At 39.1% G+C, this 25,348-nt stretch overlaps 1 protein-coding gene across 6 annotated transcripts in view; it reads left to right on the plus strand.

Moving 5' to 3' along the window:
- cadm1a (cell adhesion molecule 1a) overlaps positions 1–25,348 on the plus strand; it is a 479,728-nt gene that overhangs the window by 308,588 nt on the left and 145,792 nt on the right. For 5 of the 6 annotated variants that reach the window (XM_086309421.1, XM_086309424.1, XM_086309423.1 and 2 more), the window contains exon 2: positions 7,839–7,856. The exons of the other annotated variant lie outside the window; for it this stretch is intronic. In XM_086309421.1, the coding sequence (XP_086165547.1) occupies positions 7,839–7,856 (18 nt within the window). The remainder of the gene's footprint in view (positions 1–7,838; positions 7,857–25,348) is intronic. 6 annotated transcript variants of the gene reach the window in all.

Raw genomic sequence — 25,348 nt, forward strand, 5'->3', positions numbered from 1 at the left:
TACTTGTATGTGAGACAGACAGCCTGTGGGTTATTTTAGAGGTTGTGTTCCAAATGGGGTGAACAGGGTATGAAATTGCAAACCAAGATGTTCAGGTTGATAAATGGCTTTTCAGAGACCTCGGCAATGCACGGTGTCCTGTAGGTGTAGTGCATTTGACAGTTATCTGTCGCTGTCAGTCCACTTCCATCATTGTATCTGTTTATCTTGGCACCATTCTGCTCAGAGTCAAGTGTTGGCATCATATGTCTTGTCTTGTTGCTAGCTTACGATTGTGTGAGCGGATCTGCAGTGCTGGATTTTTGTGTTTCAAGTGATTATTTGAACCGGATGAATTGAGAGTCAACATCACACGTTGTAAAACAAATGAATTTACCCTGTGAGAAACTTTTGGTGAAAAGGACGCTATCTTTGAATGTGGTATTCAGTTAATTAATCTGTCCTTGGAGTCTAAATTGAACACAGACAAAAGCCCAGCTTCCGGGCTTGCCGCAATTGTACAATCTCTGATGGAGTTGCCGCTGAGACTGTACAAAAGGTACAAACCTATACTGTATATCTGAACTGATGTGTATGCCACTACGTGAACAAGTACTCTAAATTAAGTCTTTAGTTTCTGTTTGTAACTGGCCTTCAGATTAAGTCATAGAAGTGCGATATGGTCCTTCTATCTATGAGATAGTATAATATCTTTCAAGCTTCCAAAACTGAAAGAAATCACAGTGCTCAGTTTAAACTCTGGTCACATTTTGACACATTTGGGATTGTGGTTTGGGTTTGTTAAACACTCCTTGGCGAACGAGAATATTCTTAATTTCCTTTGATTGTTTATTAGTATTTTTTTGCTTCTTGTGGATTGGCTGTGGAGGAAATGTTGTTTTTGAACCATAAATTTGACAGCCAATCGCATGGATTCGGATCAAGGTCTTGTCTTTTCTTCGAGCTCCTATCTCCCTTTGATGCAAAAGTTTAGTTGTATTTCATACGTCATGGTTTTCTTTTAAAAAAGGCTTTGGGGACCGTAACATATTTGGGCACTCACTGAGCCCTAGAACCTCTCTCACCCTGAGTGAGAATCACACCCCCAGACCAAAACAATTTAAAATTATGTAGAATGATTACAGCGCTATCATAGAAACAGTTAAAGAAACCATGACTATCAGTATTGAGTGGGGAGCAGGTCATGAAGACCTCAAATGGAAGGAAAGTGGTCATGGAGATTTAAAACAAATGTAAAACCATGAATTACAGCCCTACAACACTTCTGAAGGACAAAATTAGGTAATGTTCTTCAATTTTACTTCATCAGCAGAATTCCTTCTGGTAGCATACTTTGCCAAGTCTCACTGAGTTTGAAATACAATAAGGAAGTGCTATAGGCAGTAAATTACACTTTAATATTTGATCAAAAAGCTTTGAAGGCACTCGAGTCCAGGTGTGGTTGCAACCCCTAAACTCATTGTGATAGAGCACATAGTGTTCCATTCTCCACACTTGATTTAGTGCTGTGACTGGTTTAAAAGAAAGACAATAGGATTGGTGGTATTGATAATTAGTTTTTAATGTGGCACACTCATCATGTCCAATTTCATGCCCCTTAGGCAGCTGATCGCAGATTTAATCAACACATTATTGCTTGCTATACTGACTGGAGGGAGGGTTTCTGCCTGTATGTGTGTGTGTGTGTGTGTTTAGGTGGTGGTAGGAGTGTGAAGGGGATAGAGCATTAGTATGTTTGTGTGATTGAGGAGCGAGCGAGGGAGGCTGTCAGCATGTGCATCCATCCCAGCAACGTCCCTCTTTGATAGACATTGAATGTGTGTTCCAGGCCATTAACCAAGAGCCACGTTTGAAGATGACGGGGTTGGAAGCTTGCGGTTGTGCTGCGTCGAAGGAAACTGTTGTTATTTTGTTTCCAGTGAACAGTAGTGTCCAGGCCTCCCTCACTTGGTGAATGCAGATGAAAGCCTGCCTGTTACAGTTTTGGTTTTTAGGGTTTTTTATTAGACTACTCTTATAACACCTAGGATTTTATATTTACCTGCTTTACAACTGCAGCGTACAGTGTATATATGTTATATGGTATTTTTAGAGGCACCCACAATATGTATTCTGCATTAAAATTGTATTTTAATGGCAACAATTGTATTTTTTTCTTTTGATTATGAAATTGTGATATCAGTTTTTTGGGCAGTTGATCAGATGATCAGAACCAAAATTTTTAGTGTGGAATATATTGTGACATTTTTGTGAGATTATTAAAGATATCACAGATTTAATTCCTAAAAGTCCTGGTGATACTTCACCCTTTTTCCTGACATTGTCAGATTTTTTCCCCCCTGACCATCCTATTAGAACGCTCCTTGTTACGTCCCATAAATTGGTCTACAGCATGAGGGGTGTAGCACTTAAAGGGTCCTGGTAAAACTAAGAGTCAGAAAGACACATTCTTGACAAAATTTTGATTACCGTAAATAGTCAGTTAAGCCAGTAGACACATCAAAAACTGAAACAAAAGAACAGCAAATCCCCAACATTGGTCAAGAAAATGGCTGAATTTAAAGATCACCCCTGTAGCTCACAACTTTGCCAAACTACTGGTTGGAGAGGTCTTTTCTGGAGCCTTTTGAGTGAGTAGTAACATGTAAGTAGGAAGAAGTAAAAAAGGACACTCTAGAGCTAGACCTTTTAACGTGGCACACCCACTGAGAAGTCAGAGTCGGATATATATCCTTGCTAAAGCCAGCTACTATTTGACCAGTAAGATGTGATGGTAACTGATAGGCTGGTGGTGGGAAATGAAGATACTGACCACTGGATGACCTGTGGACTTGGTTGAACATGATTTTTTCACTAACATGAAGGCTAGTGACTTGTTGCAGGTGACTTCAATACTAAGCTAATTACATTAGCTAAAAAAAGTATTCGACCGGCAGAATAAAAACAAATGTGGCACAGTTCTGCCATCAGCTGTCCTTTGTGTTTCCACACAGTCATTGTATGCACCGTGTCTATTTTACATTTTTACATAGAATTTAGTTTTCAAGTTTTAAACTTGAAACTCTTCTCAGCCTTAACTGGTCATGGCACATTGCTCCCACTCCCTGAGCCTGCTTCTGCTGTAGCCTTCTTCAGATGGGAGTTTTTCCTTCCCACTCTTGCCAAGTGCTTCCTCAAAGGGGGTCGATGTTTGTTTGGGTTTCTCTCTATTTTTATAGGGTCTTCCTCTCAATATATAAAGCAGCTTAAGGGAACAGTTGTTATTGTTATGTTGTGCTGTATTGGAAAAACAAAAGAAAAATACTTGATGATTGTGCTCATCCAATGGATAGTTGGCTAGTCATTTCCCACCTCTGGCCTATCAGTTATTAGGACTTCTCATTGGTAACATTAGTAACTGGCTTTAGCAAAGATACTGCCTCTTTTCAACACTTGTTGCTGCTCCATATTTTAGAGTCATAACACTCTTGGTGACTAATTTACTTGTCAGTTTGATGAGAGAAAATATCAGGTTAGTCTAGTAGTCTAAATGTCAATTCATTAGGAAAATGCATTTTACAACTACCTGCAACTAAGATTGGTGCTGCAACTGCAGCTAGTGGTATCTTAGCATGCTACAAACAATGTTAACTGGTTGTATTATTTGTCTTTGAAAACCGCTAGTCTTTGATTTCATTTATTTTCTGCTGTGTTTTACGTGCATCTATTTGAAAGAGTGAGTGTAAACACAAAAAACTATTTTATTTCATGTGCTGGAATGTGCAGAAAATAGGTTTAAATGTTAAACAAATTTCTTCCAGTCAGAGAATGTTGCATATAATTTAATGTTTGCTTGAAGTTAAAAGATTAAAACTAATAAAACGAGTTTTAAAAAGAGACTTTTCATTTGATTACATTTTATATGATAGATTATGCAGAAAAGATAGATTATGAATTGGGCTGAAAGAGCTATTGCCTTATTACCTATTTAGGGGATAAATCATGTTTTAAAAAGTAACTAATTACTTTTGAAAATAAGTAATCAGTAAAAGTAACAGGATTACTTTTTTCTGGTAGTAATCAATAATTTGTTACTGATTACTTTTTTCAAGTAACTTGACCAACACTGATTATGAGAATGTAAATAATTAGCTTAACCAACTAGTGATGGTAGCTGTGTTTTCCTAAAAACATTGGGGGTCTGTAGGCCTGTAAAATGTAGAAAGTAATCACAATGAAAACCCTACATTTGACTGAAAATAGTACAAAGAAAAATATGTTAAAAATTGAAAAATGTTCAATCGTTTTTGAATTTTATTTTGATGAGCAGAACTATAAAAACAAAATCACTTCTGTGTGACAGCTGCTAAGAATTCACAAGTTGCTCTTGACCACCACTCTCTGCAAGCAGACCATAATAAGTTGTCAGGCTGCACAGTGAGTACAGAGAAAGGGGAAGAGGCAGAAAATCAGACAACTGGAGCCAGAAAGAGTAGTGGCAGTGTTTATCTTGAACTACTTAACTCCCTGGCTCTGAGTCAAATGTAGAGAGAGACATTGGGAGATAGTGGAGGCCTTCATTAAATGCAGCTCAGGCCCTGGTGAAACCCTGGTTAATGTCCCTATCATCTCTGGAGTGGTCCAGCATCCAGCTCTCTGTCCAAATGACTCATGTTTAATGCATCTGTGCAGCGCTTGTCATTTAACCTCACCTCCGGAGGTTGTGGGTTGAGGTGGGACGGCGAAGGCTCCCGCAAGGCCCACAAGGGGCAAAGCGCCATGCAGTTATTCTTTACCCGCTCTCCATTTGCTTAACATGGGGAGAGCTGCTCCATGTCTCCCCTATTGCTGGGTAATCTCCCCAGAACTAACCCCCACCCCGTCGCACTGCATGAACCTGAACTCAAGGGTGGTCTGGCTTGAATATGTGACTCTCTGAAGAACTCTGTTACTCCCATCCTAGTGTGCTGAATGTTTAAACAGGATACACCTGAGACTTTAACTTAACAGTCAGCTCTTTTGCTGGACCATGTATAGCAGCGGTCCTCAACCCCCGGGCCTCGGACCGGTACCGGTCCCGTGAGTCGTTTGGTACCGGGCCGCGAGCGTTGAGGCTCAGGTGTGAAATGTATAGTTTTCAGGGTTTTTATTGGTTTTCAGCATTATTTTGTTATCGTTTTTATCGTTAACTTGGTTTTCCTGGGTCTTTTCACGTGTTTTATGAATAAATCTACTAGTTTTATTTTGTTGTATTTATCCGCGACACCTTAAAGGCTGTCCGTGAAAATAATGTCGGGCATAAACCGGTCCGTGGCGCGAAAAAGGTTGGGGACCGCTGATGTATAGCGTTGGTTAAACACTTTGATAAAAGCTACCAATGAGGAGTTTTTACTACCAATTTTACTAGTTTATGAAATTTATTACGCCATTGCATGACACATCTTACTCCCTTTGATTTTTTTCATCATCACGTTAAGCTCATAAATAAACCTGTCCAGATAATTACAGTCCACAAAAAGACTCACCAACATACATCTTTACCACCGGCAAAGCTGTGTAACGGGATATAAGAGAGCTGATTTTGTTTTTGAGCATTTTCCTCTTATTTTCCCCGCTTACATGCGAAGACAGGCTCTCCTTCTAAACACTCCTTCTCTCTCACTTGCACACACCCACTCAATCTCTGCCTCGCTTTCTTGATCTGGATAATGGTAATTAGAATATCACCATGATTGAAATTTGGCAAAAGTTGAAGAGGAAATAGGTTTTCTAATCAAAAGCTGCCTCATAGCTGGAATCCTGATGCTTACTTGGCTGAAAAATGTTCCTCAACGATGGGGGCCTAAACGGATGCCAGACTGTATACTGATGGCCAACTCTGCTCTTTTTCTACTGATGTCCCCGCTGAGGCTGATATAGCTGATCATGCTGGTTTACATTTATTTATTTTAAAAGTGGGTGTTTTTCTCTAATCTTTGAACGGGCCCACCATAAGTGACATATTTAGTTTCTTAGCTGAATGAGAGCAATAGCTTTTATTATAAAATTATGTTTTTGGCACAGTCTTTGGCGGTTAAAAAGTACATACATCAAAATACATGCATATATTGTGGGTGGGTGGCTGTAGCTCAGGTGGTAGAGCAGGTCATCTACTGATCGGAAGGTTGGTGGTTCGATTCCCGGCTTCCCCTAGTCTGCATGCCAAATATCCTTGGGCAAGATACTAACCCGAAATTGCTCTCCGATGCATTCATCGGAGTATGAATGTGTGTGAATGTCAGTTGTGTGAATGGGTGAATGCACAAGTTGTGTAAAGCGCTTTGAGTGCTCAGAAGAGTGGAAAAGCGCTATATAAGAACCAGTCCATTTACCATTTACCATATATGCATAGATAAACGTACAGCAAAAGTCTTAAGCCACCCTTCTTTGCTTTTTTGAAAAGGGAAAAAATGCATGCAAAAATGTATTGAAAGGTGCAAACATACAGTGAAACACAGTATACAAGGCAATTGTAACAAGCTCGAAAGTCAATATTTGTTGCATAGTTGCATACATTTTTACAAACTCCCCAGCACCACTGGCTGAAATGCAACCCCAAACCTCAGCCATACTTTGCAGATGGCTGTGGGCACTCACTGATGTACCTCTCTCCTGACCTCGTCCTTCATTTCTGTATTGGCAATGATTTGAACCAACAAATTCAGATTCATTACTCCATACGACTGATTTTAGTCCAGTTCTTGTGTAATTTGGCATACCTCTACCTTTTCTCCCTGTTTCCTTTGCTTAAGAATCGCTTCTTGAAAACCATCCTTGCACTGAGGTTTCAGTGAGCAGTAGTTGGATTAACTGAAGGTCCAGATGTATCTCTCAGGTTCTGTGTCAGGTCTTCGTTGGATTTTTTTTTTAAATTTCTTAAAGACATGACTTTCAGGTACTGTTTGTAAGATGTGTGTTTTTAAGCCTTGCTAATTCTTCTTTTACATCTACTAATCTAACTTTTTTCCCGTGCACACCTATGCCAGGTTTTCAGCTAATAACTCTTTAGGAATCACCTTGTTGTTGCAAAAATACAATTTTTTGCCTGTCAAACTGTGCTACCTTTGCCATTTTCCATACATTCAATTGAGAACATTGGTGTTATTTCACATTGTTTGCAGAAATGTTTGGGGAGTGCACTGGTTGGGTGCATTTTTAATGTTTGAATGACTATTAAAAATACAAGAAAGTCTGATTCCTTGGACCTGAAATATAAAGAAACAGGGGTCTCAAACATGCACTGTAGTAGATCTAGCTTTTATGAGAATGTCTTTTTCTCTCCATAGAACAAAAATAAGAACCTAGCATGTTATAAAATGATATAGTTTGGTTAATTTGTAGAAAAGACAGAAAAATGTGTTTGTGCATGGGATTATGTGCTCGACTGTTTCTTGGCTGGGAGCTGGAGCTTCCTGGATGTTCTGCCGGTTGCTTGGCAAACTCACACCGTTGCCTATGATGTAATTCCTTTCTAAATACGGTATTATTCTAATCTGATTCAATCCATATTTCAGTCCTTTAACCAGTAAAAGGTAAAAGCTGTGCTATTTGTATGGCATAGCTAAGAGCTTTGTTCAGTGACTGTATAATGTTTTTAAAAATGCTGTTTTTAATTTTTAATTTTCTTGTTAAAACGCTGAAAAAGCATGATTGTTGTTTCCCTTTGGATTCTTACCTTATTTGTCCTGTACTGTACTTGCATGCACCTTTATGCACTGGCAAATCAACTTTGAATGAGGTTTTAAACGCTAATCTCCCTTTCTGTTTCTCCCCACTGCTTCTCCTCTTCCCACCTACTGTACCCTCCTCCACAAACACAGGAGCTGCACAGGACCCAGGTAAGCCTCCCCCACATCTCCTTTCCTTCTCCTGACCACAACCTCCCACCATATTCGAGCTTTTGTTTCATTTCAAATACATGCTTCCTCTTTCATCTCGTATTTTTGCACTGTGTGTCAAATCTGCAGTCTTTCTCTCAGCATCTCTCAAGCTCACATTTTGATTTTTGTCTACCTCACCCTTGCGAACTCATGCTGCTGTCATTGATGCTGATGTCTTCTGTCGCTTACCGGCATTCTAAGTAGCGCTAGCTTGAGCAACTTAGTACACACTGCACAGAGAGAGAGTTCAATGATCCGAAGGGTCTTATTTCAACAATATTTTTTTTCAAAATGAAAGAAAAAGCATTTAAAATTAAAGCTTTTGGGAGGGAAAAAATTGGACTTTGCAGTTTTGCTGTTCTACATTTGTACACACAGACAGTGCATTTATGTCGCAGACTGCTAGTGGCAGTGATTTAAAAATGATAAGAGGATATAGCTTTCACTACTTTGGTATTACATTTCATTGTTGCATTGTCGTAATTACCTATTAAGCTTTCATTCAGGAGATAATGATGTTGCCTTTCAAATCAAATGTGTGTAATCATATTCTTATTAATTTTACATGCGAGCTGGAGTGTTACAATTATTTTGGGAGAGAAAGAGACGAGTACAGAAGGTGAAAGGTGTGGCTGCTGACAGCAAACCACAACCACAGCGTGTGTTTGTCTGTGTGTGTGTCTTTGTCAGTAGAGATTTGATAGTTTCTTCCAAACTGAAAAATCCAGAAAGGAGTTGTTTTTGGAAAACGTGCTCAGAGGTGCATGTTACGCTGTTTTAGAGCAACCTGTGTGATCTGTTTTTCCTCTGTAGCCTCTGGTAACGACATCTTAACCCCATATATCGTGGTAAGGTCTGGGGTAAGTCTTCGAGATGATAATGATGATGATTATGGGAGATTTTTTGTGCTGTTTGTTTGTCTGTATTTCCGTCATCAGCAAGACTGTACAAAAACTCAGCCTGGATTTTATGAGGTGGAATATGGGCAAAAGAAGAACCCATTAAATTCTAATGATCCGGCTCACACTCTTGAAACTTGCAAAAAAGGCAATAAGCATTAGCTTTACTGGATCTCTTGTAGTTATTATTATGATTGTGATTTCAAATGCCTTGAGCTGTGAAAAACAGGAATTTCCATCCTATTATGTTTACTACCACATTCTTCCTCTATACATTTCTTTAATTTCATTAAATACAAACCTCTTTCTTTCTTTCTTCTCATTTTGAAGCCAAAAACCTTAGAATGTAATTAGGTTCACCCATTGGCTCAGACTGACTCACACAGATTGCGATATGCCTACAGTCTGTCTGTATTTATAAGTCAAACAGTAATTATTTGCAACCCTTCACCAATCTGTCTCAGAGTAATTGCAGTCAGTCCGCGTCAGGCCTCGATTACTTGGAGACAGTTTGTCTCTAACCAGGTGACCTGTCCAATCACCTCGTGATCTAAAATGGATATCCAGAGGTTGGGATTGTTGCCTTCCCAACCTCTAGGAAACCAGCTGGTTGCTGCAAGCTCTCGCAATCAGTCATCGGGCGCAAAAATTAAATGCACCGATTTCTCGTTGTTCCATCCAAGTCGAATTGTGCCACCAGTTAATATACAGATTTCAAATTGCAGCATTTGAGTTTTAGCAAAAATATTCTGTCTGCTGTGAACAAAAACTCCAGCAACAACTATCTGATGTACAAGCAAATAATTTAACAGCTGCTCCGCTGAATGAGAAAAGTGAGTAATGTTGGGTATTAAGGCAAACCTGCAGAGCTCCATCCGGCGGTACTTATTGTTGTTTAAGGTCTCTGAGTGATTTAGGCGGCTTAGACTGCAACTGGACGGTGATGCTTTTCAGACAACATCTAGCTTTCTTTGACATTTTAATGTCCCCGACTTGCTTTCTTAAAAAGTGTTTATGTATTATGTATTACACCATCATATCGACACACTGTGCTATATAATCATTTTGGTGTCCTGACTTATCAGGGCATGAAAGCTGCTCCAACTAATACTGTAAGGCTAAAATAATATACTACATTATGACATGAGGATGAACTGTCCTCTGTTCCTTCCTTGCTTTGCTTCAGCTATTCCTTTTAAAACATAGTGGCTTTTACTCAGCAATAATTGGGGTTTAGTGCAAAAATCGCCACCTTTCCAACAAAAAATTATGCTGCATATCATGCCATGCTGCCTCTCTTAACGTCTTCACTCCTCCTCTCACCATCTCTCCTCTACCAAGCCTTTTAATCCAATTAGCAATGCCAGTGACAGTTATTTATATGTACATGAATTAGAATTGAAGAGCAGGAGATCCTCCCTAGGGGCTGATTGGACGGAGCCCAGTCCTTCACAGGCCTGTTCTCGGTCACAAACCTGTCCGGTTGCCACCAAGCAGTGGTGGTCTCTCAGCTTATCACATACAAAGCAGCGACAAAAACTCATTGCAACATGCATTGCAAATGACAGTTACCCGTTACCTTGGACTTTATTGTGAAAACCAAATCAGTGGGTACTTTTTATCCCCAGCACAGAAAGACTTTGACCGTGTTGTTTCATCTTTTTTAGTGTTTTCTAAAACCGTCACAATTTAAGAAATATTTGACACATTCAAATTGGGACACTCTAATAAGCTGTCTTCTCGGTGTTCAGGTTCATCTTAGATCTATGTTTCTGTTGCATTCCATTGCGTGGACTGAAATAGTGGGAGTGCCAAATGAGTGTGTAAGCTGCCAAATCTGGCTCGCTTACCCTTTTGAACTATTTGCCAATGATTGCAGTACTTCAGAGGGGTAGAAAAAGGCATGTCACAGTGCTGCCAGCCTTATCCTTTAAAGATTTTAAGGTTTTAACAACACGTTTGAAATACAGTTTTAGAAATTTCTAAATTTACATTCATTAGCAATGCCACTTTAAGTCCAGCAGTACAAACATTAATGTTTGCAGTTATAAATTAAGAGTTGTTGGCCTGCAAAGTCACTTTAACATTCCATTTGTAAAATTATTCACTTTTGGTTAATTATGAGTCTATTAAAGAACTCAATAAATGTGCCAGATGGCTTTTTTTTGGCTTAAATTAATACAAAATTAACTCTAGGACTGCTTTATTTTAGCTTTTGGAATAAGTGCTCTCATTGTGCTTCTGTTTTCTACAACAAATTATACTGAAATAAAATGTAAAAGGAGCAACAAGATGGAAAATGAGTGACCAAAAATAGAGGACTGGATTTATTTTAGGCTTGTATGATTAAGCCGGTGTTTAAGGCATGTGATTAAATTCAAGATGTCTGTGAAGTAAAATAATATAGCTTAGTTCACAGCCCAAGAATAAATATCAAATTCAAAAAAGAAAGAAGGAAAAAAGAGATGACACAAGTTGAGACAGTTGGCGCACTATTAATAATAGCTCATGGAGATGTGCTCTACTGCCTTTCCTAAGCGAAGCATGCGGATACCGTTCAGCTCAAAGTTCTCATCATGTCGAAGTGCTTTAACTTTGTTGATTTTATACAAACTAAAATATGAATCAGTCAGTAGAGAACGTCCCATCTGCATTCAACATGGCTACAATCTTAAGTCTATAAAAAAATGACATAATTTCAAGGTTTGAAAAGTGAAAACAATGACAACAAGCCTTAAACTAACAAATGGCCAGTAGGGGAAAATCCTCTGGTTGGGAAAATGTAATCTGGTTACACTGAAGTAAAAAAAATCATTTGAAGTTTTTTTTAATGATCTCAGTTATTAGTTTAATTTCTTGTTGAATTCTAGGTAATGTTCATGCTGTAAATTATATCCCATTAAAGGATCATAAAGTAGGGTTTGCTATAGGGTGAGCCTACCATTGTGACCACATGTCTCTCAGATGGTCACACAGGCCTAGAGACTGGTCAGTGAGAAAAAAATGTGTTTTCCCCTGACGGTTAGATGTGGTTGCTGGTAGTTGCTAGGAGAAATTAGTACCCTCCCAAAGATTGGCCATTGTTTGCATGAACGGCACTGACTTGTCTGCTAACACTCGCCTTTTATTCTCTGAGCTATAGTGAACCTCGAGCAAAGTGCTTGCCTTTTACGTTCTGTTTTAGGTTTGTGTTTGACTATAGCTCGGATAGTACGGGTGAGTGTTTGCATACAAGTCGGCGTCTTTCATGCAAACTATAAGTGGCCACCTCTAGTGACCAAAGCAATCATAAGGAAGTTTTTGGTACATTACCATATACCATTTAACCTAGCAACCCCCAGCAACCATTTGCCAATGGGTCAGGGAACACCTGTGGTTTAACCAATCTCTTGTCCTGGGTGACTTAGACCTAACATGAGCATGTTTTTCCATTCAAGAGTTGATTCAACTGTTAAAGTACTTCTCAGCTTTTCAAAATATTCTCAACCAAAGAAGGAGGAGAAATAATAGTAGCATCAGCTAAATCACTGACACATTTTTATTTTTGTTTACTGGAGTAAACCAGTACTAAAAAGAATAACGTTTTCGCAGACTTGAGAACAAGAAAAACATTTCTTGTTGTCAGAGGTCATGGTGTTTTCTTAGTTTACCCACCACTACAGACAAGAGTTCTTTTTACCTGCAATGGGGACTCGCGTATTTGTTCTGTGCGCCAATCAATAGAATGGAAGACGTGCGAGGACAGAGGTGGGCTGAGGGACAGCAGTTAAACAGAAGGAGTCTTATCCATGTGTGCACAGACGGGCTCTTTGAACACATACAAGCATGCATTTGCACCTTTGCAGCCCCATATACACACAAACACGTCGAGTACAGCTCAGATTAATGACTGAATCAATCACACGCATACAGTGTTTGCTTGTCATCCTGTATGCTTTCCTTTTATAAGACAAGTTCAATTTCCCAGGCTACTGAAGCTCTATCAGCGTTTCCACAGAATATGTATTCAGCAAGGTCATCTCTCACTGCACCAAGAAATTTCCCTGCCACGAGGATGTGTCTTTGCTGTTGAAATGTCAATAGTCCCCCAGTCGGATGCATTGCAATCTACATTTGTCAATACATGCTGCTTAGAGCCATACCATGAGCAAAGCATGCGGCTCATTCATTAAGTAAACCTTTTTTTTCCTTTTACTCAGGTTGATTCCTGTTGGCTCTGATTTATTCACTTAATAAGCACATGAGGTCTGAATTTTATTCAAATGCTCAAGTGTTCATTTAAATTTTGGATTAGAAATTTTAGCGCTACAGAATGTCATATTTTTACCGTTTAGGTATTCCTAATTTAGAAAAGTAAAAATATAAGAATTCACCAGTGTATAGGAGGATTCAGTAGACATCATGCTGACTGCCATCTCTTGCCTTTTGGTAAATAAAATGACACCGACTCACTGATGCCAGTGGCCAGTATTTCTCTTTTGTGTCACTTTCAGTTTTGCGGTCGTTAAATGTTCAAAGATTGTGTGACGAAGGACAGAAGAACTTTGAAACAGCCTTGTTACTTTTTACAACAAAGATTTGTTTGTTCCCTTGGCACAAACTGGGTTATAAAGAACCACAATAAAAACAAGAAATACCACTGATACATTGTCGCACAAGTAATTGGTCAATTTATTAATACAATTCGTCTATTCAGCCGACAACAGTCCTCTCGGGGCAAACCAGAAACCAAATGATTCCCTCTGCGCAGCATTTGGTGACAGGGGAGGGGAAAAAAAGTCTTTTAACAGGAACAAACCGAACAGCAGAACCAGGCTCGGGGAGGGTGACCATCTGCCACAGCCAGTTGGGGTGAAGCAAAGAGAGGGAAAAGAAGAGCACAGAGAGACAACAAACGATACAATAGGAAGCACTCTGCAGGTTGGCGGGACCAGTAACAAGCTCTGGAGCCGGTATCATCCCAGATTATCACTGTTGGTGCATCCTTGCAAAAATATATCATTCAGACCTTTCAATTATAGATCCTAACACTGCCTCTGCATTATGCCAGGGAGAAGAGAATGTAATAAGATGTAAAGGGTAAGGGAACTGCATCCCATAAAAAAATTACAGCTCACACTGAGCATAGGTTAGACCCCGTGCTCTTGCCTGTACTAAGAGTAGGCACAGAGCTCAGTAAAACAGCTTTTATGGAGGCAGCTTCTTCTACGGTACTTGGAATAAACTAAAAAAGTTGAAGTTAAAAGTATAGGTTTCAACTTGCTGATGAATGTTGTTATTATTTAAAGATGAAGCTACAGTAGAGCAAGCAAAAAAGCCAACAGTATGTCTGTGTTGTTGTTCTGACCTTGTCTGCCTTTAATCTTAAATATCCAAAGTTATTGGGCCAGTCGATTTGATCATCTGCAGGATTGTGACCTTTATTACCTTTGAGGAAAACCTACAGATAAAGCAATAGCTCCCAAAATTAACATCAGAGATTTTGCACTTTATGAGGTTTTAATAATAAATAATAATAATACATTTTATTTATAGGCGCCAAGCACAAGCACAAGAACAATAGCAACAATACAATATAATAAAACATAGCAAAATATAATTTAGACAAAAAAACAAGCATGAAAGTATAAAAGCTGAACAAGGTCAAAATGGACTAAAACAGAATCAGGTGTATACAATTCTGAATAGATGGGTTTTGAGAGGTGATTTAAAAGTGGTGAGAGAGTAGAGTTTTGCAAGCATAACGCAAGCCAACGCTCCAGCGTGGCCGCAACTGAAAAATTATTCATATATGACACACGTCTCAAACGTCAGAATGATAACAATGCATGCTTCCAGTGTTTTAGATGTCTGCTTGCTTTCTCTCCTCCCGCTTGATTCAGACAACCCTTGCAGGGCTTTATTGTGATGTGATCTGATGTACTGAGAGCGTAATAAAATCTAAATGGTTGAACTTTGACCACAAACACGTCTTGATCGTTAAGGAAAATGGCACAGCTGTTTCAACTGTTTCATCTCCTAATTAATCTGTCATAATGCAGATACAATATCATGGCAGTGGCTGTTTAAAGTAATTATCTTTGACATTTTCAGATAAATAGACATTTGCCTTGTTGCTCACTATCACTACCTGATAAAAGAAACCGGTGATTGAACTTTAAATCATGTGAGCAATATAACTGTCATAACCTCATCACTAAGGTAGTTCAAGGTAATTCAAAAAAGATTTAAACTGAAATAGATGTGTATGGGCTTTATGTTGCTATGCTTTATATTATTTTCAGTATAAAACTGGTGCTGATGTTGTCATCATCTTGAAGTTAAATGGAGTTAATTTCGAGCTTTTTGTTGTTGCAAAAACAGGAAGTAAGTAGGAGAAAATGTTGGGCTTTTTCCTTGAAGCAAGAAAAGCATAGCCTGCTTTTTGTCCACTGAGAGGAGACGATTAAGCGTGCATACATCAAATCACATTTCAGGAATTATAATCAAATGTTTTTAAATAATTCAGCTACGGCTTGATATTTGTTTTAAATATTCATTCTTTGATTAGTGGATGTAATAATGTGTACTGTCTCAGTTGTAGCTTTTATTGACATTTTACTTTTGATTAAAACCAATTATCTTAATGAAATCAACATAAAATAATAAATGACTGTATGCAATATTTGATAGTTGCACAACAAACACAGCAAAGCAGAAATACTGGCCATCTTATAGCATCAGTTTTGTAGGAAATGTTTATGAACTGGTAAACAACCATGTGAATGTTTTAAAACCGTACATATATTGTAAAAACAAGAATTAAGGAATATGAATAACAGCAACTACTGTGCTGATATGTATCTATCTTCAGGGAACTGATCAAATACACGTCAAAGAGAAGATAACCATTGAGGAAGATGAATGCATGACAGACCAAATGTGTTGGCAGATGTAAACACCAGACTGTATTAAGCCAAACATCATGTTCTTTTCAAGCAGTCAGAATCAATCAGAAACAATCGGGATAAAAGAAATGTTTGTATTCAACTGCAGCCAGTGAGTCTAAGAACTTGGGTAAATAAATAGATGATGAAGAAAGAAATGTTGGTGTACAAATATTGCAACTTGTTTCAAATTCAGCTTATTTCAAGAATATGCTAGAATGCTAAAGTGAATGTTAACGCAATATCTGAAATCAACAGAAACTGAATCATAATTTTAGGGTGTGAATGGTGTTATTACGGAAAAAAACGACTTTCTCACCATATAAATATAGCTGAGTACAACAGTGTAATCAATGTTACAAAAATACAAGACTTTTTTTTTTCTGATTCTCCAACTCCAGCAAGATATGAGATCTCTAGTGAGCAAATGATTAACATTTAAAAATATTCCAAATGACAACAAACCATATAATATTAACCTATTTCATAGCTGCTAAAGTAAGACACAAGGGAAGAAATATAACAAAAGGTGTTTGCGTAATTTATTTAATGGTTGTAAAATAGTTACTGTGGCAACATTGTAGCGTTACGGCCAGTGCTGCGGATCGGGGTATATTCACAATGCCTGCATTTACACTGCATTTAGCCTTTAGTAAACTTTGGTTCTCAGAACTACATTTATTGCTTTTGTTTTGTTTTTTGCATAAACAGTGAATAAATTACAATGCAATTACTATTACAATCACAATGCACGTAACTTGGAAAGAATCCCTCGATGCTGACCACAAAGAGAGCTACCATGAGATTAACACAAGGCTTTTGCCTTTTTAACCCATTGTTTGGGTGCAATGCCGAAATAATGGCTTTATGAATTCAGCCTAGTACTTTAGACAATGCTGTTGCTGAGTAGAGTCTTGGGAGCTTCAAAAAGACAACTGGACTTCTTTAGGCTCGCAAAGGCTTCTCTCCCAGAGGCTTCTTGAGTTCTGAAAAGGTCGGAGAGTCCCAGGCATTTAACCCCTAGTGAGGGCTGTGCTCTTTGGAAGTGGCTCTAATGATCGTTGACCCACTATTGATCCTGTTAGTCGTCACATGTGTTAAGGTGTGAAGAAAAGCGTAGGTCATTACCATAGTGGATCAACTATCCTTAGGACTACTTCCACAAGGGCAACAACCACCAGGCGTTACATACCTCAGACTCGCCTCTATTTTTTTTAGAACTGAAGGAGACTTTTTGAATGAGAGGTGAAATGTCTTCGCAAACTTAAAAAAGTCAAATTGTTTTCTTTTTTAGGGTCTCAAGACGATCCTGATGATAGATTCTGAGAGTACCGGTGGTAACAGCAGACATTAAAAAGTTGAACAACCCCTGCTCTAAAGCTTTGTGTATTGTCTGGTATTTACAACAGATTGAGCTCTAAACACCTGTCACTTTCACTTACAACTACAAGTGCAAAATAACAGCAAGTTTGTTCACACACCGCATCTAATCAATTTCTTTAATTTGTAGACCAGCAGTAGACCCTCTGAAAATGTTCACCCCTCATTAACACTGCTATAAAAGTGATTATTTAATCAAGAATATTGTTTTTTATTTGGTTGTTGCTCATTGTGCTTACTGTATTTATAAGTGGAGCAGCCACAGAGGATTGTGGGAGTTCCCCAGCAACAAATGTCCCTCCGGCTGCTTTTCAGTATGGCTGAGATACTTGCACTAAGTCATGCCATCAGCAACTGCAATCACAGCTGTGATGTATGCATAGCAAGCAGTGTTTTGTCAATAACAGACTGAAGGTGCGTGAAATCTGCAGATAATGTATGTTGCCTTAGCGCGTCATCTAGCCAGTTCACTATGGTTTCTTTCTCTTATGGAAAGAAAGACTGGCGTACTGTCTGCTACTCTGAATCTTTGTTCAAAACCACGTTCATTCTCCATTTTTGTCCATAACGCTTCTGCCAACAGGTAACAGTTTGTCCGCCTGCTGATGAGGAACTGCTTTGATGTTGATGGCAATATCGTGTGGATATAGGACATAGTCAGACAACAGTTGTGTCTCTAATAAAATGTTCTGAAATTATTAATCTTTAGTCTGTCATTACCTCAATTGTAATTGATTTCCATAGGGGAGGGGATTTTATTTTCTCAAAGCAATCACTAGAGACCAGTGTTATCAGAGTGTAACACAATTTTAAGTCGACACTGGTATACAGCAATCCCACCATACTGGGTGGAGTGAAATGAAGTTAAAACAATTCAGCCTTTCTTCAATTTGTTGTGGAGTAGCACATGTCTCGCAGTATATATGGCTGTGGAAATACACCACCTGTCATTGCTTTAAAACAGCTTGACAAAGGTGTCAGTCCTACCCATGTCATCATCCTCCCATCTGTCCAATTCTCCAATAACTGGGGCAGTCCTCGCAGTGTCCAGTGCCCACCAGGAATGACTGACTTTTTGACGGCTGTCTCAACCAAGAGCTCGTGAATTTTTTAAAGGGATCGAAAAGCTCATACCAATAGATGATGTGCCCATATCTCTCCATCTCCAAGCCCATGAACATTTAGACTTGTGAGGAAACCCATGTACCCCTTCAGGAATCTATGAGAAGGTAAAGAGCTTGTGCAGTGTTTCATGACTAAGGTGCTATTCCATATTTTCAAAGCCAGTTTGAGCAGTTGGGAATCAAAGCCTCTGGATCTCCTATGTGTATCCTGTAGTATATGCTGCTGGGTCACCGGTGAATCTTTCAGCACTTGCAGGTTGTTGGTGTGGGCCTCTGTGGATTCACCGCATCCTGCAAATGCCTATGCAACTTGGTAATCTCCTAAGGTTGCAGGCTGGGGCGATGCCTTGGGCGATGCCTTGGGCAGTTTGATGTTATGTTTTAATGAGATTATTACTGTTGTTTCCTTAACCTGTCATTTTTAATTTCATTCATCTTACTAAAAGAATTATATTCAGTTCCATTGCCGTTATGCTTTGTATTAATTATATTGCCTGTTAGTCTCATTTTTGTGGCAGGGCACTTCTTGATGTGTTGTTTACTTGACAGAAAATTGCACTGCTGAACATTTTAGAGATTTTTCTTAGACAAACACCTTTGTCATCAGTTGTTTGTCACTTGTCACGGGGTCTGAAGAGTAAACCTGCTTCACCCAGTGTGTGTCAGGAGCTGATGGTGAGATATCCCTGTTCTGCTTTCTCACGCTTTTCTACAGCTGCCTGACTCAACATAATATCCACATGACTGGCTGCACATTTAAAATGGTTCAGTCAGTATACACAGTAGGTCTACAGTACAAGCTGTTTTCTGTCTGCATTCTGTCTTAGTTTGGAGGTGACCTTACTGCAGTATAAATATGCTCAAATAAACATTCTGTGCAGTTTTCCAAAAAGAAAATGCTTTACATGGTCTTGGAGAATTATATTGGATGCTTGCATTATCTTTTTTTTTTAATGTCATATCAGGTAAACAGTTGGGTTATGGTTAATGTTATTTTTGAATATATTTCAGAGTGGCTGAAATTATAGTTACATTCATGAAAACAATAACTTTTCACATGGCTTTATTCAGTCCTCCATTTCCATTGCAATTAAGTGGGTAACCAAATTAATAAATTCACTCAATTAACTTATCATTAGCAGAAAAGGTTGCACCTCTATAAAAGCAGAAGTTTTAATAAATTGCTGGTCTGGACCATTCAGGTGTGTTATTAACACAATGCTACAATCTTCCCAGGAGTGGATGTTTCATTAAAATCACCCCAATGCTCAGAGAATCTGTATAAAACCCAAGACTTTACAGGCCTCAGTTAGCATGTTAAATGTTAAAGTTCATGAGAGTACAGTTAGAAAAGATTAAATAAGACTGCCGTCCCGGATTCGAAAATGTGGCACAAAAACAAACCAATGGAGGCCCAGTAGAGTGCAATCAGATGAAGAGTTTATTAAGAACACATGCGTGGGAAGAAGCACACAGCATCACATCAGCGGACTTCTTTGCCCAAAATACACAGACAATGGCTTTTTTATAATGTCAGGGTTAACGCCCCTTCACGTGTTATAAGAACATTATTTGCATCTTAAGAACATTATGTGCATAGTTTACAGTAAATGGTCAATCTTAAACCCCTAAAATTAGACAAAGAAGTTCCTTTTTCTATCACACCTTCCGTAAAAGGCAATAAGTTGCAAGCCTAAATGGTCCCTGAGGGCTTGTCCTCCTCTCTGACACATCTTCTGTCACCTGTTACTAAGCAAACTCTAATGCAGCAGGTTGCTGAATACATTCAGGCCTTTGCTCAGGCCTGTTTCTAGATTGTATGTATTATATGTGTTTTGTAAGCGTGTATGCAGTTTTAACCTTCTGTAGCTCCAAGTCACTTACACAATAGATCGTCCGGACATCGCTCCGAACGAGGCTTATGACCTTCCCTTAATTGACTGAACTTCAACTCTTTAATAAGCACAAAATGCAATGTGTGTGTACAATTATTATGACTGCACCTGTAATAAAAGGTTACTGTGAGGCCGGCAGGTTTTAATGAACATCTTAATGCAGTATCAATGCTATAGATTATATTATTAATGATGCAGGATATATTGTAGCAATAAAATTATTTATAATAATCTCTTTCAGAGACGTCACCACACCGTTTGTTGTGTCACTCCTCGGCCCACTCAGTTAGGCCTACTTCTAGCTCCATCAATGACATCATGGTCAGCTCTCCGGGGTCCACTGCCCTCGTGATTACCTTTTCCAACAATCCTCTGGCGCAAGGAATGAGACAACAACCACAAGTCACCAATATCCCTAGAAATGATGCAATAGAAAGCATTACAGGCATCACAAACCCTTTCCATTGTCCGAACACGGATGTCATCCAGCTCTCCAGCGGGTTGTCGATTCCTGAGTGTTCATGCATAGTTTTAGACAAAGTTTTCAGCCCTTCCAGAGCTCGAGTTACTGAGCCATCTAGGGAAGTGTAACAATTAAGTTTAACATCCAGGCATCCATAAAAACTGAATTTATTAAATTTAACAGAGTTAGAAGTTAGCAGGAAGTTAGCTCGCTAGTTTCCACCTAAACATGACATACCATGTTCTGACTGAGAGATTTCAGAAGAAATTAAAACGTACGGCTCTGCTGTCACTTCCGGCATAAATGAAGACAGAAAACTAAACAGCAGTGACATTTGTAGGATCACTGAAGTTGGAGTAGCTGGTATATAATGATGTGATCGCTAGCGGCACAGCTATGTTAGCATAATATAAACACATTAGTCCAGTGAAGCTGGAGGATGAACGCTAACTTGTTTCCAGTGATAAAATTTAACTTGAGGGTTCCGGGTTGTTTGGGACAAATGGGACCAAACTTCAGTCGGGAAAAGAACTGAGATAATCCATCCATAATACGAGGTTAGTCATTAATATACTGCTGCATGGGCTGAGCTGTAGTTACATTGTAAGGTTTTAAAACCTGAGCTTTAAAATGAAAAGTGGTAATAAAAACAGAGAGAGGCCAAAAGTATGATCGCTGCCTTTTTAGGGGCTCGTTTAGATTAAATAAAACAAGATACAAAGCATTAAAACATGTTAGAAACACAACAGCCTTAATAAACGCAGAGTAGTTTGGACCCTGAAGCAGGGTTCATTTGTCATCACCTAAAAACCGGATACCAAAAGACTCTAGAATCAAATGTGATGCCATCTGTCTGACAAAGCTTGGCTGAAACTGGGTCATGGAACAGGACAATGATTGCTAGAACAGAAGGAAATGAACAACAGAATGGCTGAAAAAGAGGTGCCGTATTGGCCCAGTCAAAGTCCAAACCTCAATCTTATCTAACCTGAAGACAGCTGTGTATAAATGAATATAATGTAATGTATAAATGCCCGCAAAAAGAAAAGTGGGGTAAAAATTCCCAATAACGATGTGAGAGACTTATTTTCCTATAGAAAACGATTACTTCAAGTTCTTGCTACTAAACAGGGTTTTACAAACTACGGAATCATGGGTGTTTTTCTTTTTTCATGACTCTAGAGAGTTCCTGGAAGAGTACTTGGTCATAGGGGGATTGTCTGATTGTTGGGGTTTTCTTTGTATTATTGTGGGATGTTTACCTTAGAATATAAAACACTTTGAGGCAACTGTTGTTGCGATTTGACGATGTATGAAATTGAAAAGATTTTTCTTCAGTTTTTAATAATGTATAGCTTAACTAATCATTTCTGCTTCCCTTCTACCTCCTCAGTGTGCCATGTTTTATTGTGACTTTCTTGTTCTTCACTGTAAACTTCAGTTTACCCTATTTTATTTAGTAAGCTCCTTCACGAGTAGTGAAGTACTGACTGTGGTTTGTGAAATTGGCAGGGTAATCCATTTTGAGTAAAAAAAGAGAATAAAATATTGATATTTAGCACCGCTCTATCAGTATCTGTCACAAGTGGAAGCACAGTGATATTGTGATACAATATTTTGTTCCACCCCTAGTCCCAGTCATTATTTCATTCACAAAACATTAGCTGAAGAAGCACTGATGCTTAAAGCAGACACCAATGAATCATGATATGATAGACAGAAGGATGCTGCAGTGCCCTCTACTTCCTTCCCCTATTCTGTAATGCTGTCTCTCCTTCGCTGACCCTGGTAAAGGCTCTCAGCTTACTTTTGTTTATCTTTCAGGGGATATAGAAGCGTCTCCTCCTCCCTCTTCCCCACTGCTCTTCTGTTCTGTCTTTCTTCCTTGAAAGATATTTCCAAATGAGTGAGCCCAGACCACAGCTGCCTCTCTGACGCATTAATCACTTGGCTGACGCTCCCTCCACTCCCACGTGCACGTAGACATCGCTTGCGCACACACTTCGACAGGCACACGGCCTCTTGCTCATGGATAACCTGGTTTGACTCACATAAGTAAAGGCATGTACTGCCACCGAGTAATATGAACACGTGTCAGCGCACACGACTTGAGACATAGACAGAAAACATTCTGGGATTATACACAAAAGCATCCACCCACCCCTCAGATTGTCTTGACTTCCCATTCTACACCACCTCCCTCTCTCTCCATCCAGCCATGGCTCCCACATGACCCTCCATTTTCCTCATCATTAGCAACACCAACAAGCAGCCGCATTCCATCCATCCCTCCCTGCTACCCTTCCTGCCTCCCTCGCCATTCCTCTGTTTACTTCTTGATTTCTTTATTTGATTCCCGTACAATCCCTCCCCTTTGTGTCCTCTGTGCAAAGAGAGGCATGAGAGGCGAGAGGGAAAAGGAAGAGATGGTGGAAATAGAAGGGAGGGAAGCCTGTTTAGGCTTTTTAATTTGTATCCTAAAGTGACGCACCTGCTTTATGGTTTCGGCGCTGTCAGAGATGGGTAGAGAATGGTGCGCATCCTCATAGTGAAACGTACCTTAATGAGGCCATAAGGGCCACAATGGGTCCCTTCAGGTAAAAGCAATATAATGTTATGGACTAAAACTATCCATATTCTGCACTTTAACTTTCAGGAATACCTACAGCTGCATTTATTTCTACTTTTGCTCTTTATAGAACTGAGTCTTGCATTACGCCACGGTGACACTAGGGAAAACACTAGTTGAAGACAGCAACGTGATCAAGATTATTGCAACTGTATGCAAAAAATAAGTGTACTCATTGCCTTTGAAGTGATTGCTTTAAAGACAGGGAGCAGGTCTTCGACCCCTCACGGTCGGTTGCCGTCTTCAAAGCTTTGGTGCGTAAAATGGCAAAAAGGTGGAGCCTGAATGTTATCAGTCTATTGTCAGTTTGCAATTTAATGGTCAAGTTGGCAATTACATGTAATCTGTTTGTGATAATATAGTGATTTAGTGTGACTTTCTTTTGACAGGGTTGCAACCAGAAAAACAACCAGTTGAGAACCAGTTGAGTCAAATCCCAGAGTTTCTAACAGTCAAACTGCAGACGAGTTGTACTCATCAGCGACGTCTTTATAATCTGCCTGTGTTTATGAGCTACATAACAGTTGTTTGCAACTCTTCAATAATCTTTCTGAGAGTGATAAAAGTCGAGCCGCGATTGTTTGGAGACAGGTTGCAGGTTTGGGGACAGGTCCCAGCAGGTGCTTACTCACTGGACACCACCAACTTCTTTCCTGGTTGTAAGGAGATTACCGTCCTATTTTTTCTATGGTGTGATCGAGTCATTAATGGTCCATTATTTGCTACCTAATGAATGAACCTTGGTTGCAGTTAGATTAGTTCTTGGTTTTAAAAGTAATTAACTTGAGTTTTAGACAGATTTCATGGTGTAAAGTTGTGAGAGATGATAATGATATCAGTGTATTGGCAGGTATTTGTCACTTCTTTATACAAAATAATATTTTCTTAAAGTAAATCTATTTTTTGCCAAGTGTCCAGACAAAAATGATCAAAACATTTTCTCGCTGTATCAGGAGACTTCAGTGAAAAGCTTTTTGAGTTGTAGCTTTGGCCTCTGTATTTCAAACATGCACTCGATGTACTCTTGATGTTAAGTGGCCTTTAGTGAGCAAAAGAGCATGAAAATTAATGTGAAAAAGCAGCTAAAGCAGCATCAGCTTAGATTTCACTGAAAATATTACACCAAACACATGAAAAATGTGAAAAAAGATTGCACATCACGTTAAAAAACGTTTGAAGAAAACACCATTAAAGAAGGTCAGTTCATCACCAATATACTTTCAGACTTATTAGGTACTTTCTAGTACTGGGTTGGATCACATTTTATCAGCAGAACTGCATTAAGTCTTTATGGCATAGATTCAACGAGGCGCTAGAAACATTCCTCAGAGATTCTGGTACATGACGTTGACATGACAGCATCTCACAGTTACTGCAGATTTATCAGCTGCATGTCTGTAATGAGAATCTCCTGTTGGAAGCAACTATCAGAAAAATGTGTACACTGTGGTCATAGAAAGATGGACACAGTCAGCAACAATAATCAGGTAGACTTTGGTGTTTAAACAATGCACAGCTGGTACTAAGGGGCCAAAGTATGCCAAAAAAAAAAAAAAAAGATATCCCGAACTCTATTACACCATCACTGCCACTCTGAACCACTGGTGCAAGGCAGGATGGATGTGTTCATGTTATTTAGGCCAAATTATGACCCTACCATCCTTATTAAGCAGCAGAAATCCAGAGCAATATCTTCTTTCATCTGTCTTGTCTATGAGACAAGATGTGTTTAGAGATGCTGTTCTGCATACCTTGCTTGTAATGACAGGTTATTTAAGTTATTGTTGCCATCCTATGAGCTCAAAGCAGTCTGGCCATTCTCCTCTAACCTCTGGCATCAACAAATAGTGACAGTTACTCACAGAACTGCTGCTCACTGGGCATTTTATCTTTTTTTGGAAAATTCTGTGTAAGAGACGGTTGTGTGGATCAGCAAATTCTGAAATACTCATACCAGCCCCCCTGGCACCAACAACCATGTCACATTCAAATTCCCTTAAATCACCTTTTCTTCTCCAAGCTGATGCTCAGCTCGAACTTCAGGAAGTCATCTTGACCATGTATACCAGCCTAAATGCATTGAGCTGCTGGAATGAGATTGGTTGATTAGAGCAGCGGTACCGCCCCCAACCCC

The sequence above is a fragment of the Aulonocara sp. 'chitande type north' Nkhata Bay genome, linkage group LG10 (assembly GCF_057382095.1).
Source record: "Aulonocara sp. 'chitande type north' Nkhata Bay isolate Kocher_YH1m ecotype deep benthic linkage group LG10, A_spYH_male_GT1.1, whole genome shotgun sequence".
In the NCBI taxonomy this organism is placed as follows: Eukaryota; Metazoa; Chordata; class Actinopteri; order Cichliformes; family Cichlidae; genus Aulonocara; species Aulonocara sp. 'chitande type north' Nkhata Bay.